The sequence below is a fragment of the Gymnoscopelus microlampas genome (assembly GCF_963454915.1).
Source record: "Gymnoscopelus microlampas genome assembly, chromosome: 5".
NCBI lineage: Eukaryota > Metazoa > Chordata > Actinopteri > Myctophiformes > Myctophidae > Gymnoscopelus > Gymnoscopelus microlampas.
The window spans coordinates 17,302,648-17,319,960 of record NC_139942.1 but is presented as its reverse complement, the minus strand read 5'-3'; the positions used below and the strand labels follow the sequence as shown (position 1 = coordinate 17,319,960).

Sequence of the window (17,313 nt, the reverse complement as noted above, 5' to 3'; positions counted from 1 at the left end):
TACCTTGTGCAATAGCAACACTGACGTGGAGATTGCACTCATCCGTACAGGCTTCTGCTATGAAGTTATTTTAGGGGCCAAGAGGGAAGTGTGTTAAAGGACACTAGGAGAGCATTGGTTTTCATTAATGGTGAGACGAGCCCAGGTGTGCCTTGGGATTGCATGACAACCAACCATGCGTTATTATCGCCATAAACCTGAATACAACAATACAAAAGGTTATGATTTTTTTCTTGTTATATCAGTACTTAGTGCCTCATTTCCCAACACAGAGAATTATTATTATAATTATTACTATAATAAATAGTATTGTTGTCGCTATTATTATTGCTATTATTATTATATTTTAAGCACTTTCAACCAGGAGTCCTATTGTTATATTGTTTTTCACAAATTTCCCAAAATAGCAGATCTATGAAACCTTTAATTTGGTATTAGTAAGTAAAAGTTTACGTAGCGATAAGAATGCTAAACGTGTGTTATAGAGGCTATGTTGCAGGGATAGGAACGCAGGTATTAATACGGCATCACAATCCTTTTAACCCATTAAGACCTGAGGCCGATTAAAAAAATGTTTTCTAAATCCTAACGCTTTTAAAAAATATATATACATATTCAAAGATTTGCACAAATTTTCACGATTTCACAAAAATAGCAGATCTACAAGCTCGTAGCGCGGCACTCGGTGCCGCGCTATGAGCTTGTAGAGCTGCTATTTTTGAATAGCCAAATAAATCTAAAATTACACAGATGCGTTCCAGGTCTTAATGGGTCAACCCCTTTATTTTATACGTTGTATATACGTTATACCTCTGCAAAAATAGCAGATATACAAGCTCGATAATGCTATTTATTTATTTTTTTAAGAAAAACAATCTTGAAAAGTGTTGAACTACTGCTGAACATAGCAAGTCCCGGAGGCACTGAGGATGTGAAAAGCGGTGGACATAGAATAGCGATCATTCCTTGCCTCTAGCTAAACTGTCAACATACCTAACTCCATCCCCTGTGAGGTCACTTTAGTCACAGACTAGTAAAGCAAAGAAACCTTGTATCTCCATATTTCAATTTTTTGAGAGTGTTGCGCAAAGGTAGCGAAAATACTAGTCGAGCCACAAGCTATATCAGTACTTTGTGCTCATGTCCAGATACAGAGGCAAATCACACATACCATAGGTAGAAACCTCTTATCTCCATTTTTTTTACTTTTTGTGTTTTTTCGTAAATTAATGCCCTACTACTTCATACATGGGCAACTGACGGGCCGGGGGCCACGTGCGGTCCCCCGGCCTTCACTTAATGCGGCCCGCAGGTTAACCCATTGAGACCTGAAGCCGATTCTACATGTCTCCTAAATCTCAACAGTATTCTGAAAAACCTATGTTTCTATATCAGTGGTGCTCAATCTTTTTCATGTCAAGGACCACCAAAATTATATGTATTTGGCCGCGGACCCCCATCAAAATATTTTGTTCCAGGGACCCCCAGAAGCAACGATTTGAGTTAAAAATGTTCGCTTTAAAATATATATATATTCAAAGATTTGCACACATTTTCACAATTTTTCAAAAATAGCAGATCTACAAGCTCGTAGCGCGGCACTTGGTGCCGCGCTATGAGCTTGTAGATGCTATTTTTGAATAGCCCAAAGTGTAAAATAATGCTTTTTAGCTCAAATCTAAAAATGACACAGTTCCAGGTCTTAATGGGTTAATATCGGAACACTGATATATTATTGATTTCAGCTGTTACAATTCATGCAAACATGACCCGCTTTAATTACTTCAGCCTATATTAGTAGCTTAATGACTAGTATTAAAATGCTATTGTCTTTTTTGTATGTCCAATGTGTTTCATAAGTTCAAAGTCCAAAGTTCATAAAGTTAACTTAAGTACAACTAAAATGCATTTGACATTTAAAAAAAAGTTACATATCAGGATTCCAATTAAAAAATAGCAAAAAAAGAAATCAGGATTCCAATTAAAAAATAGCAAAAGCAGCAGATCTGCAAGCTCGAAACGCTAAAGCTGCACTATGTAACTTTCCTCTTCTACCCCGGATTTGAACCCGGTTTCCTGCTTAGGTGCAGAATTTTTTTACCACTGAGCCTGCCTGCTTGCTCAGGGGATAAATTTAATCTTGACCAACGCGTGTCAGATCCTGTGTCTAGGTGAGACATGACCTTTGACACGATCTAAAATGTCTCAATAGAAGGGCAGGGAGACACAATACAACCACCCCAATTGTATAAGTTATATTATTGTATTAACATACTCTACCATACAGGCCGCCACCGGAGAACAAACAGCTATGCAAAATGGACTATGTTGTTAATTTGGTGGATTTACGGTTGATCAATGGTTAGAAGGTTATAAATATCCTCCTGTGTAAAGTAAAATGACTCCCATTTCGTTAACAGTCCAGTAGGCTATATGCTCCGTCGTACGACCGTGTCACGCGGCCAAAATAGCCGATCTACAAGTTCACAACGCGTCGCCATCGCGACGCGTTGTCAGCTTGTAGATCAGTTATTTTGGCCGCGTGACACGGTTGTACGACGGAGCATATAGCCTACTGGAATTCATTCCACTGCGCAAGCATTGATAGCTCAGCTGTGTTGATGAGACGGTGCGTCAAACTTAAAGCACTGCTACAGGGACTATTTAATGTCTCTCAGTCAAAAACTCTTCTCTTTACAGGGAAACGGACAATAGCGAAACATTTTTATTATTAATTGCCCCACAATATGAATACATTTGGATGTGTTTTGATGGTAACTGTTGTATAATCGCAATATTACACTCGAGGGTGTGCTTTACCTTACATTATTGGCACTTCAGTGATGCTGGCGGAACTCGGCTTCGCCTCGTTCCTGACCGCATCACTGGCGTGCCAATAATGACGGTAAAGCACACCCTCTCGTGTAATATTGCTTAAATCACACCCAGTGTGAAGAGAGTGGTGCCTTTTGAATTAGTGTAACTGGTTGCATCCTTGTGTTGCAAACAGCTGCAGCTGTTGAGGCCGTGCTCAAACGGACAGACAGACCCAAACACACACATGGTCAAGTGTAGGAGTGGCTGGCACCACTCAAAAAAAGTTACAAAATGCCGCTTTAACAGAGTAGACCAGCTTTTTTTAAAAACTATATTTAAGTGAAAAGTGGTTACGTGTGTCTGTGTGGGCTTCATAAATATTGAACCACTTAAAAGTATTAGAGCTTAAGAGCTTGTGGGACTAAATCACAACTACATTGGAACACAGGTTCTTCCATTTCTTGAAAAGTAATGCTTTCGGACATGCAAGCTTTCCCTCCGACAGCAACAGAAAGGCTTTCTCCCTTTTAGCGCGTTCCGACATGTGATAAAGTGAGCTCAAAGCTCAAACAAGTATGGCCTGACCACATGCTAAAAGACACCGCAGGTGGGGCTGCTACCTATGAGGCCCTTCACGCCCGCTTTTAACCCATTGAGGCCGGAAGCAGAGTCTACAAAATGTCTTCTAAATCCGAACTGTTTTTTTTAAAAACGTATAGTACTATGTCAGTGGTTCTCAAACCTTTTCATGTCAAGGACCCCCAAAATGATATGTATTTGGTCACGGACCCCCATCTCAAAATATATTGTTCCAGGGACCCCCAAAAGCAAAGATTTTAGTTAAAAAGGTTTGCTTTAAAACAACATATATTCAAAGATTTGCACACATTTTCGTATTTTTTCAAAAATAGCAGATCTACAAGCCCGTAGCTCGGCACTTGGTGCCGCGCTATGAGCTTGTATATCTGCTATTTTTGAATAGCCAAAGTGTAAAATATTGCGTTTTAGCTCAAATCCAAAAAGTGACACAAATGCGTTCCCGGTCTTAATGGGTTAACACAAACACTGCAGAAACTCAATCATGTGACCAAAATATGATAAGCAAAAAATTCCTCTGAGCTTATGTGATTGCGCACATTGTATGATAACAAGGTTGACCGAGCGCCCCAGTCAAAGAACACCGTCAAATCTTGGCTTTTACAATTTGGTTAATGCTTCAACTTCAATTATTATCAGCTCTCAAAAACATAATCAAATATTTCAATCAGATACTTGAAAATGAAATGTTTATGTAAAGTCACTTTCTTTCTATTATATTTTAAGACCTACAATTGTGTGTGTGGGGGGGGGGGGCTTTGTTTATAAATCTGGTACCATAAGTCTGGTAACTGAAAAAGTACCACACTACCTGACAACCCTATTTAACACATGGGGTGCCAGTTTTTTTTAGAAACAGAGTACACTGAGTGCCAGGACTTTTAACAATTTTTTAGGAGCCGAGATACAGGCTTTTGAAGTCATAAGTTAACCAGGAAGTGGATTGGAGTCTAAATCTTCGGAAAATGATATCTCCTGGTGCTGTGAAGGAAAAAAAAAAAAAATTGAAAACATTTTTTTTTTCTTCAAAAATTAGTTTTTTTCAAAAAACGTATATATACGGTTTTGGCACTCCATGGTTGTATTCCCAAAACCGTATATACACGGTTTTGGCACCCAATGTGTTAAAAAAGGTTTTCGGAAAAAAAAATTAAAAGATAGTGAGCCATATTTTAACCCATTAAGACATGGAACGAATCTGTGTCACTTTTTCATTTGAGCTTAAAAAAGCATTATTATACACTTTGGCTATTCAAAAATAGCAGATCTACAAGCTCATAGCTCATACCGAGTGCCGCGCTACGAGCTTGTAGACCTGCTATTTTTGAAAAATCGTGAAAATGTGTGCAAATCTTTGAATATATATATTATTTTAAAGCGAAACATTTCTAACTCAAATCTTGGCTTCTGGGGGGTCCCTGGAACAAAATATTTTGAGATGGGGGTCCGCGACCCAATTCATATAATTTTTGGGGGGTCCTTGACATGAAAAAGTTTGAAAACCACAGAAATAGAAACATACGTTTTTTTCAGAAAACCGTTAGGATTTAGAAGACATTTTGCAGAATCGGAACTTCAGGCCTCAATGGGTTAAAATAGCCGTAGGACTTACAGTGGTTAATTATCAATATCCAAGTCAAATATAAAGTCATAGAAAATGATGACAAGTAATGTATGCAACGGCTGCAGCAGTGGCTCAGAAGTATAGAGCGGTTCTGTGGTTATGAGGTTCTGACATCATAAGTGTCCTTGAGCAAGGCACCAAACCCCGGCCTCAGTTGGATCTGTTTACCATTGAGCTGATAAGAGCCTTCCTGCTTGCTCAGGGGATAAATTGAATCCTGACCATCAGGTGGTCACGATTCGTGTCGGAGCCTGTGTCTAGGTGAGACGTGACCTTTTTTGACACGATCTACTCGTCTAGACAAAATACAACCCCCCCAATTGTTATATTATACTCTACCATACAGATTGGACAGAATTAAGTTTTCAAATAATTGTAGTGGAGTAAAAAAGTACAATATTTGCCTCTGAGACGTAGAGGAGCAGAAGACGTACTCAATGGACATACTCAAGTATAATTAGAGAACCTCAAAATTGCAGTTTAAGTACAGTACTTAAAGGACGACTTCACCACTTTTCAACATATCTTCATATAATAGGTCCTCACTAATGCTCATGATAAAATGATACAATTTTTTTCTAATCAGTCTGTGTCTTAGAGGAGGGCTGTAGACAGTTCAGAAACCCGTCTACCAGTGACATCATCAATGGGGAATCCAAGCTAATATAAACTGCAGGCTTTGTATTCCTGGAAAGTTGCAATGCAATAATAGATCCCATTGTTCTCGCCTTAATAAAAATCTGAATAAAAAAACTGTAATCTTTTTGGGAAAAAAATTCCTGCCTAACGATGATGTCACTGGTAGACAGGTTTCTGGACTGTCCACAGCCCTCCTATGAGACACAGACCAAGTAGAAAAAAATGGTATCATTTTATCATGAGCATTAGTGAGGACCTATTATATGAAGATATGTTGAAAAGTGGTGAAGTCGTCCTTTAAGTTACTTGACACCACTGCCTCCCTTGCTCATCCTTTCGCCTACTGAAACAAAAACCAGCCTCTGGCGGAACTACACACACATGCCCACACAAACATCACCGTTTGAAACCGGAAGTGAAGCACGCAGCACTCAGCACTCGGCGACGTCGAGGCGACCACATCTTCAAAGCTGGTTACGGTGGCACGGCATATATAGCCCACGAGAGAGACAGAGAGAGAGAGAGCGAGACAACCTCAAGACGCGACAGACGACAAGGCACATCAAACCCACAGACACATTTTAACAGACAGGTACAATGGATGCTGTGGTGATGGAACCAGAGGGCATTAAATAATATAAGCTACAACAGAAAGAGCAAGTTATGGTTGGTATGGTTATGAAATTACTGCGTGTGTGTGTGTGTGTGTGTGTTTATGTGTACAGTTCCTCAGTGGCTGGAGATTGGTGTGTCAGCTGAACACGGCTCTAAAAAACAAGTTTCATTTCCCCGTCACTCACAATATGGTTTCGACTTTCAAAAGTGCTTCCCTTTTCATTTTTAGGAATCTGAAGAATGTTTAGCGACTCTCCAAGGCTCCTCCCGATTCACTCTAAAGCTACAGTGCGAGAGGTCGTAACGTCGGCAAGCGCCTGTTTGTTGCCCCCTCGGGGCTGGCCAGGTAATGCACCAGTAAAAACACCTGACATTTCCCCGGCGGTTAAACAATGATTTTGTAACCGTCTAGTCGACTAGTCCAAAAACAAGTTCACAACGTGAACGATTTTTTAAAAAAATCCTAAATCTTAACGCTTAAAAAAATATATGTATTCAAAGATTTGCACACATTTTCACATTTCTCAAAAAATAGCAGATCTACAAGCTCGTAGCGCGGCACTCGGTGCCGCGCTATGAGCTTGTACATCTGCTATTTTTGAATAGCCCAAAGTAATCGTAAAATTGACACACAGATGCGTTCCTGGCCTTAATGGGTTAAAGGGAGAGATGTGGGGATTTTAGACTTCAAAACAAGTGTCTCTTCGCAGAATAAAAGCGGTTTGTCAAATTATGATAATAAATATCGACTTAGCATTTAGTAAACGTTTAGTTGGGGGCTGCACTGTTTAACCGTTTAGTTGACTCGCCGGTAGCCGCGCACATTCCCTAGAGAGGTATGCGTGTGGGTTTCCTGTTCGTTTCAGATAGACGCACGACTCTGATTTTGCCCTTTGAAGACTGAAGTTCAATGGCCAAGGCACTGACGGGAAACGGTGACTCAGAGATGGTGACATGCCAGGAACAAGATATTACTCACTTTTTTTTGGTTTTAGGCCTAGTGCCTCCTCGGTTCTTTACTGTTAGCATGCAAGCACTCGTTAGACGCTTTGAAGCAGCTGAGTAGGGACGGGTCCAACATGACTTGTTCTCCTTCAGCACACCTGTAACAACACTTAACCCATTAAGACCTGGAACTGTGCCATTTTTAGATTTTAGCTAAAAAGCATTATTTTACACTTTGGGCTATTCAAAAATAGCAGATATACAAGCTCATAGCGCGGCACCGAGTGCCGCGCTATGAGCTTGTAGATCTGCTATTTTTGAAAAATCGTGAAAATGTGTGAAAATCTTTGAATATATATATTTTTAAAGCCAACATTTTTTACTCAAATCGTTGCTTCTGGGGGTCCCTGGAACAAAGTATTTTGATGGGGGTCCGTGGCCAAATACATATAATTTTGGGGGTCCTTGGCATGAAAAAGATAGAGCACCACTGATATAGAAACATTCGTTTTTCAGAATACTGTTGAGATTTAGGAGACATGTAGAATCGGCTTCAGGTCTCAATGGGTTAAGTTGACACCCTGTGTTGTTACAGAGGGAGAAAAGTGGCAGAAAGAGAGCGACAGAGAGAAAGAGAGAGAGAGAGAGAGAGACCAGGAGAAAAAGAAAAGAGCGACTGTTGCGAAGTCTATTGGCCAACACTTCCCTCGCTTGCCAGGCTTTAGTTTCCAAATCCCCATCCATGCACATGGACAAAAAGCAAAGCTCAACTGGGCTACCGCGCACACACACACACACACACCCCCACACACGTTTGTTATTTGCACACTTTGGAGAGAGAGGCCTTGTCCAGGCCCCCAACCCCCAGTCCAGTTACTGTACCTATCACTGTGGGCCTTCGAGTCCCGCAGTCTGCTGCCAGGTTGGAAGGCCCGGTAGAAGGCCTTGGAGGGGTTCCTGTACCAAAACCACACATTCAGAGAAAAACAGGAAGGAGGAAGAGGAGAGAGGAGGGGAAAGTGGAAGGAGATTAAACCAGTCAGAGACAAGAGGCTATGGTGGTGGTGGTGGGTGGGTGGGTGGAGGGTTGGGTAACATCTCACAAACGGTTTTCCTCGAAGCCTTTCCTTCAACTGGGCTCTGACTCAAGAGCGATATCGCAACGCCTTGTTACCCAATCGGTATTCCACGAAAGACCTTCTAGGCAGATTCTATGACCACTGCCACACAATAGACCATATTCACACGGAGGCCATGTTGCTATTAAGTCAATGAAGTGGCACTTTCAATGTTAAATTCCAAAATGGCCGCCGTGTGAATATGGTCTATAGAGAGAGGGGTGTGAGAAGAGGGGTGCGGGGGTGGTTTGGAGGAGGGGGAGGGGTGGGGGTTAAGTGGAGTACCGTCGCGATGCTGCGCGTTGGTTCACAGAGGGTTAAAAAGGTTAACCGCTTAAAACTCCAGGATCCAAATTTTTGCGGGAAGTCTTTCGCGGGAAAATAGCAGATCGACAAGCTCACAACGCGTTGCAGCGCGTTGTGAGCTTGTCGATCGACTGTTTTCGGCGAAAGCTTTCCCCTGCAATAACAGAAAACGGAAAGGACCCTAGTATAGAGCCCTGAGGGACTCCGTTCGTTCAACCATATGGGGTTTAAGTGGTTAAAAAAAGGTTAAAGAGACTGCCCGAGGCCCGCTTGAGTGTATGTTGTTGACAGAGACGCATTCCTGGGGCGGTATATATACAGAATTCACAAACATCGGTATGCTTTCCCGAAACAAAACGGATGACACGTTCTCTTCTCCAAGTAACGACAAAATTAAAAACAAACAATAACAACGCTCGTTTGTTTCCCCAAGGGATCTTTTGAGGGAGTTCGAGGAAGTCCCTGGAAATTACTCACGGCTGGGAACCGAAATGGACCCTTGCAAGTCTGCAAGTCCGAGAGTGCAAATGAACCAAACGAGTGAAGGAACCAAACGGACCCATTTCGTTCCAATAGGCTCTATGCACAGCAGCCATATTATCACTTCCTTCACAGGTGTTACCAATGATACTAATGAAGGCTCTGTTCCATTTAGTGTAGCACAGTGGTTCTCAGATGTTTCAATTTCCACGACCCCCATAACTCTGAGCGTACAAATGGAACCAAATGGACCCTTAAAGGTCAATTTGGTTCCACACCCGTAAGGGGCCATTTGGAAACCCCTTAAGGAACCATGAGGGTCCCTAGACCCAACTTTTAGACCCACTGGTGTAACAGAGTGTTTCCAGTGAGCCAACATGCGCACTATCAGCACCCTGACTCTGTTTGACCAGAATGGAACAGAGCCTTCATTAGTATCATTGGTAACACCTGTGAATGTCTTCACAATACTGCTGCTGTGCATAGAGCCTATTGTACACTCACAAGAGTTATGGGGATCTGTGGTCCTAATGATGCCTATATACCGATGCCAAATTACAAAAGTTTGGAGAACCACTGCTAGGGGTTGTACAAGTGCTGCTGCGGTAGTTTGGTTGAGGTCTGGAGGACTTGGGGAGAGGAGAGAGTGCTCCTACTGTGTTGATGAAGAGCTGGCTGGCTCACATGGTTGACATTAGCCTACCTCTCCTATAAGCCTGGGCTGACTATGGGGGCCTTTGCAGGCCACAAGTACACTGTGTTCTATGCCAGAGGATATATATGTCGGGAAGGGGGATAAATCCCGCCCCCTTACACGCACGTACACTCACCACACACACACACGCACCTTCATCCACCCCAAGCTCATGACTGTAGAACCTAAGTTCTGCATTTGCTCCCTTTCTTGCCAACGTACAAATTGTGAACACTCACTGCACACGCGTATGCGCGTACATGTGGTGTGGTAAGCCAACACACGCCAAGGGGGTGGATGAGCACGTGAACAGTGAACACACACACACACACACACACACACACACACACACTGCATAGGGTAGTGAGGTGAGGAGAGTGTGTGAACATTATAACGAAGGCAAGACTCTTTTCCTAGAAATCTCTGGCACAGCCTTTCTTTGTCACATTACCTCATAACTAAACACTCTTATAGGCCCTCCTGTTTCCCTCCCTCTGCTTAGCTTTGCTTTATAGGCTGACACACACACACACACACGCACACACGTCCACAGACCAACCACTCTATTTATCTGTCTTATGGTTCAGAGCTAGCGGGGGGAGCGTTTAGCAGAAGACATCAGCGAGCTCAGATGACTTGGACACAAGTGCCTCATCTCGAATGAGGTCAGAGCTTAGGAGAGTCATCCTCCCCTGTTTTCGAGTAGCCGTGGCCCCATGCTCTCAATGGCCCCCTTTGTAACGCTAAAACTGTATAACGTGTCAATATCCATGTATGAAAGAACTTCTTTGTAAAAAAAAACTACAAAAAAAAAAGACTTGTCAGTGTGTTAAGCAGCCAGGGGGGGGGAAACGCCATCTCCTCCGATAAACCTGGAAAGAGGGGAGCGAGGTCGAAGGGGAGAAGTGGGCGACATCGTGACATGAAGGGGCGACCAACCACACACACACACACACACACACTTGAGCTAAAAGCTCGTAGATCTAAGAGCTTGTAGATCTGCTATTTTTGATTAGCCCAAAGAAATCTAAAAATGACACCGATTCTTTCCCGGTCTAAATGGGTTAATGACCTTGATAACTCCACTGGGCACGTGAAAAGCTGCTTGGCTTTCCGAGAGACATGGAGGGAAATGGGGAGGGGGACAGGGGGACAGGGGAAGGTGAGAGTGGAGAAGGAAAGTGGGAATCGATGAGGGGGGCGGAGGTGGCGAGCACAGAGAGAGAGAGCACACCGGTCACAACATAGGCTCTATGCACAGCAGCCATATTATCACTTCCTTCACAGGTGTTACCAATGATACTAATGAAGGCTCTGTTCCATTTAGTGCAGCACAGCGGTTCTCAGATTTTTCAGATTTCCACGACCCCCATAACGCTGAGAGTGTACAAATGGAACCAAATGGACCCCTAAGGGTCCATTTGGTTCCATTTGTACACTCTCAGAGTTACACACCCGTAAGGCGCCATTTGTAAACCCCTTAACGAACCATGAGGGTCCTTGGACCCACATTTTAGACACACTGGTGTTGCAGAGTGTTTCCAGTGAGCCAACAATGCACAATATCAGCTGTTTGACCAGAATGGAACAGAGCCTTCATTAGTATCATTGGCAACACCTGTGAATGTCTTCACAATATGGCTGCTGTGCATAGAGCCTATTGGGAGAAGGCGGAGAGAGAGAGAGAGGAGCGAGCGACGAACGGACGGAACGAGAAGAGAAACGAAAGAGATATCGCTCGGATTCGTTTCTCAAAAAATGATCTTTGGGTGCGACTGCTGTCCACGCCGTTGTTTGCGAGCGATCAGATTTGTGTATTTCAGACATCGTCGTCATATGATGAACCGACACGTGACGGTGGGGTTTGCAAGGCGTACAAAAAAGTGGGTGAAATTCTTTGCCAACGCGAGCTCCCGTCATTTTACGGTTTGAAGAAAAGGGGTAAAGAATAGAGAAAGCAAGAAAACAGGAAAAACAGTACCGGTAAGCGAATATGAAGAAAGAGTTAAACAGTATGTCAATATGAAGAAACAGGAAGTCGGTATGTCAATATGAGCAGTGTGACACGTATACATAAGGTATAAGCTCACACCTCGTCGCTTATTTTCGGTTCGGTGAGCGACAGCATATGGTTGCTGTCGGGGCGTAAGAACTCTTATCTCCGTGTTTTAACTTTTGGTGTTTTTTTAGTAAATGAATGCCCCCTACTTGATCACACTACAGCGTCACAAAGTGACGCGTTTTGAGCTTGTCAATCTGCTACTTTTGTGTGACAGAGACATATCTCTATGAATCACATTTCAAACCAACTAGGAATGTGGTTCAAATCTGATTCACGAAAATCTCTTTCCATGTTTTTTTTTTTTTTATAAAAAATCTTTTGAAAATAGCAGCTTGTAGATCGGCTATTTAAAAATGGCCCAAATGTATATAGGGCTGAAGTGGTTAACGTATGTTTTGTAATAATAATCAAGTAACTCAAGTTTTCAAATAATTGTAGTGGAGTAAAAGTACAATATTTGCCTCTGAGATGTAGTGGAGTAGAAGTAAAAGTACAGAAATTTGTAAATACTCCAGTAAAGTAAAAGAAATACCTCAACATTGTACTGAAGTACGGTACTTGAGTAAATGTACTTAAGTTACTTTACGCCACTGGACTGCAGACCCCCATAACTCTTGAGAGTGTAAAATGTAACCAAATGGGTCCAAGTTGGTTCCATTTGTGAACGCTCAAGAGTTACAGACCTGTAAGGGTCCATTTGGTCCCATTTATAAACTCAAGAGTTACAGGCCTGTAAGGGTCCATTTGGTCTCATTTATAAACTCAAAAGTTACAGACCTGTAAGGGTCCATTTGGTCCCATTTATAAACTCAAGAGTTACAGACCTGTAAGGGTCCATTTGCTTCCCAATCCCAACTATCAATCATTTAGCTGGGGGACCCCCTAGCACCCTCTGCCTTAGAGTCATGGGAGGGGGGTTGGGGGGGGGGGTGACATGAAAGGCGATCAGCGATGGAGAGAAAGCGGTTTGGGAAGAACAAACGTTGGCTAGGTGGAATGGCAGGGAGAGAGAGAGGTCAGACGGACAGGGGGGCTGAAAGCTCTCTCAGGTGGGGTCCGTGGGGTCCTCCCAGAGGGCGGGGGCCCCCTCTGGGGTCCCGTCCCGTGCCCCCCATCCATCCATCTATCAGATCAGAAACCCAGAGCAGAAGTAGGTCAACAGTGTTTAGATTCCAGCCTTGCTGCCCCCTGTGGGAGCTTTCCTTCAACACGGTTCTGGAGGTGGGGGCAGAAGACGAGGAGGAGGGTGAGCTCAGAGAGACCCCACCTCCCCCCTGACCCACCAAACCCAATAACACACCATCTGATTCCGAGTTCCGACATGGTCAAGGAGAGGTGGCGAGCACAGAGAGAGAGAGAGCACACCGGCTCACAACATAGGCTCTATGCACAGCAGCCATTATTATCACTTCCTTCACAGGTGTTACCAATGATACTAATGAAGGCTCCGTTCCATTTAGTGTAGCACAGTGGTTCTCAGATTTTTCAGATTTCCACGACCCCCATAACTCTGAGAGTGTACAAATGGAACCAAATGGACCTTTACGGGTTCTGGTGGAGAGCTCTAAAGGGTCAATACTCAATACATGCTCCTAAAGCAGTGGTTCTCAAACTTTTTCATGTGTGTGTGAGGCGCTATATGAGCTTGTATATCTGCCATTTATTTTATTTTTTTCAAACCTGGGAAACGATGGCAGAAACACAGTGTGCCTCTGAGAAACTAGATCTGACAGACCTAGATCTTCAAAAAAAAAACGTTCTCTGAGTAAGGCAGCAGGAAGTTATGGCCTATAAGTATCAGTGACAGGGAGACCTCCCTACTGAAGTCCTGCCAGATCTGGCCAGATAAGAGACTAGGCCCAAGGACAAATAAACCAGTGGTTCTTGGGGGTCCTTGAGGGGGTTCATGAGGGGTCCACCCCAGCCATATTAGTTAATAGGGCATCAAAATCAGTACACGGTAATAATCACTTTCACCCTATATACATTGGCTATTTGAAAATAGCTCATCTGCAAGCTCACAACGTGTCGCATCGCGGGGGGTACTTGACATGAAAAGGCTTGAGAACCACTGAAATAACCCATTAAGGCCTGAGGTTCCGATTCTACAAAATGTCTTCTAAATCCTGTCAGTTTTTTGAAAAAGCTTATGTTTCTATATCAGTGATTCTCAAACTTCTTCATGTAAAGGACCCTAAAATGTACATGTATATGCCGCGGACCCCCATGTCAAAATATGTTGTCCCAGGGACCCCCCAGAAGCAAAGATTTGAGTTAACAATGTTCGCTTTAAAAATATATATATATATATTCAAAGATTTGCACACATTTTCTCGATTTTTCAAAAATAGCAGATCTACAAGCTCGTAGCGCGGCACCGAGCTTGTAGATCTGCTAATTTTGAATAGCCAAAGTGTAAAATAATGCTTTTTAGCTCAAATCTAAAAATGACACAAATGCACAAATCACCGAGTCACCTAAGTAGGATACGATCAGACCGGCACAACGGCAAACAAACACACAGCCTCAAATATGGCAGGGCAAAATATATCGATATCGCGATACGAGACTGCATATGGACTGGGATGGGTTATTTTTTAGATTGTTAATATTGTGATATGGCACGAGTGTTGTCAATCCCTCAAGCCATATCTTATGCTTTCAAAACATTGTCAGGAATGGTCAAAAAATGGCAAGAACACGTTGATGCAAAGAACATTTATGTCGTCGACGTCACAATATTGATATTGAGGCATTTGGTCAAGAAGTATCGCGATATTCGGCCTGGGCCGCGGCATGGCGGTCCAGGCACCGCCTAGTAGGGCTGGTGAATTGATATTCGAATATCGAATATTCCTCGAATATGGGGAAAATATGTATATTCGAATATGAAAATGTATATTCGAATATTAAAAAAATATATAAATAAAAATACACTTTTTTTTGGTTTGTTTATTTGGACAATACAAAAAACAATGTATCAAGTTGTAATAAAAACAAACACAAGATATGTTTTATTGGATCCAAGCACTCGATACATTGTTTTTTGTATTGTTTCTGTCAAAAAAAAAAATATATATATAATAATAATATTCGAATATCTGCCAATGTTTAAGACCAATATTCAAATATCATTTCTGAGTAAAGTTGACAGCCCTACCGCCTAGGCTGCAATGCCAGCCTGACGGCGTGTCGCGGGTTCGAGTCCCGATCCCCACGCACCTTTGCAGCGCGTCACTCCCCATTTCCTGTCAGTCTACTGTCCAATAAATAAAGGAAACTTTAAAAAGAATATATATATATATATATATATATATATATATATATATATATATATATATATATATATATATATATATATATATATATATATATATATCGCAATATTTGCTTTTGTCCATATTGCCCCAGCCCTCGCCCCACTGAATGTTAAACGCAGGTACAGTACATCCCCGGTTTAAAAAAAAAAGTACATTTCACACAGGCCGCTTAAAGAGAGAACAAAAGAAGAAGAAAAGAAAAGCCAAACAAAAACAAACCAGAGGGAGTCTGTACGTTCCGCTGTCACTCAGCCTGAACAATAGAAGTCTTCCATACGGTATAGGCGGTGGCGGAGGAGGCCATCAAAGTGGAAAATATAATGACACAAACTGGCAGAAGCAGTCGTCTTACATCTATAGACACACCTTACTTTTAAAGCAGCACGATTAACCCACTCAACGCCGGGGAACGCATGCACGTGTCATTTTGGATTTGTAGCTATAACCCATTATTTAAATACTTTGGGCTGTTCAAAAATAGCAGATCTATATATTACACACACACAATATTTGCACAAATGATTTTTCAAAAACAGCAGATCTACAAGCTCATAGCGCGGCACCGAGTGCCGCGCTATGAGCTTGTAGATCTGCTGTTTTAATAGCCGTATATACACGCATGCACGGCAAAATGGACACAGGAGTTGAACAGCGGTACGTGCGTAGATTACTGGGGAATGGGGATCACATCTGCACCACTGCTGCTATTACACCAACAGGCAATGGAGTACGTCGGGGGGGGGGGGGATACATTCTGGCTGTAATGTCTCGTGATGTAAACAAACGTATCAAACTGTGGGGAGGAATGTCACGTGGGGTCCTGTCTGTCTGTCTGTCTGTTCGTCCGTCAGAGCGTGTTCGACTGTCCTCCACCCCCCTGACCACCACCCCCACCCCTTCTCTCTTCAGCAAAACAGGATACAGAAGGACAACCCCCACCCCCCCCAGAGAGAGGAATGACCTTTTTGTGCACATTTACGGTATCACACAAATACACACACACACACACACACACACACACACACACACAAACATTGTTAAGGAAATTAAATATAAGGGCTGCATATGTTTGGCAGTCCTGCTCTAAAAACAACACAATCGTACTCCCAACTTTCCCCAGTAAGAAAACGTGTGTGTGTGTGTGTGTGTGTGTGTGTGTGTGTGTGTGTGTGTGTGTGTGTGTGTGTGTGTGTGTGTGTGTGTGTGTGTGTGCACACTCACGATGGAGCCCAGACACACCCCCTTCTCCACATGCGCGCACAAGTCTTTCAATTCACACACACAGCATCGGTCACTGTGCCTCCCTTCATCCAAGAAAAGACCCCCCCCCCTCTCTGACACAAGAGGCGGTCTTGTGTCAGAGTCAGATTCCACAAGAGCGTTTGCATAAGTTGTGAGGAGGACAAGACAATACGAGTTCCCTGTAATCACATTAACAGCTACTGGGATGACAAATCAAAAATACTTTAAATGAGGACCAATTAAGCTGTAAACTTTTAGAGGCCGATGTTGTCGTTCTCGTTTCTTCTTTTCATGCGGCACCGACACTGTGACAAGGGGAGGGAGAGGATTTAACTAAATAAGCAACGTTGACATTTCAAAATGCCAATCGTGTCATTGGTTTCAATGGGATCCCCCAGTAAGTAGTAAAGTAAGTAACAAAATAAGTTAGCAGCATGTGAGGCAGGCTGTGAGGATATTGCAATATTAACATATCATAAATATGAATAAATAATGTAAAAAAAATAAAAAAAAAAAGCTTTAACCCATTAAGACCTGGAACTGTGTCATTTTTAGATTTGAGCTAAAAAAAGCATTATTTTACACTTTGGGCAATTCAAAAATAGCAGATATACAAGCTCATAGCGCGGCACCGAGTGCCGCGCTATGAGCTTGTAGATCTGCTACATCGTGAAAATGTGTGCAAATCTTTGAATATATATATTTTTAAAGCGAACCGTTTTTAACTCAAATCTTTGCTTCTGGGGGGTCCCTGGAACAAAACATTTTGATGGGGGTCCGCGGCCAGATACATATCATTTTGGGGGTCCTTGACATGAAAAAGATTGAGCACCACTGATATAGAAACATACGTT

At 42.7% G+C, this 17,313-nt stretch overlaps 1 protein-coding gene across 2 annotated transcripts in view; it reads right to left on the bottom strand.

Moving 5' to 3' along the window:
- The window catches only part of LOC311046476 (TSC22 domain family protein 2-like), a 38,244-nt gene that overhangs the window by 12,145 nt on the left and 8,786 nt on the right, over positions 1-17,313 (bottom strand). The window contains exon 2 of one of the 2 annotated variants that reach the window (XM_084058816.1): positions 8,120-8,194. The exons of the other annotated variant lie outside the window; for it this stretch is intronic. Coding sequence (XP_083914942.1) covers positions 8,120-8,194 — 75 coding nt within the window. The remainder of the gene's footprint in view (positions 1-8,119; positions 8,195-17,313) is intronic. 2 annotated transcript variants of the gene reach the window in all.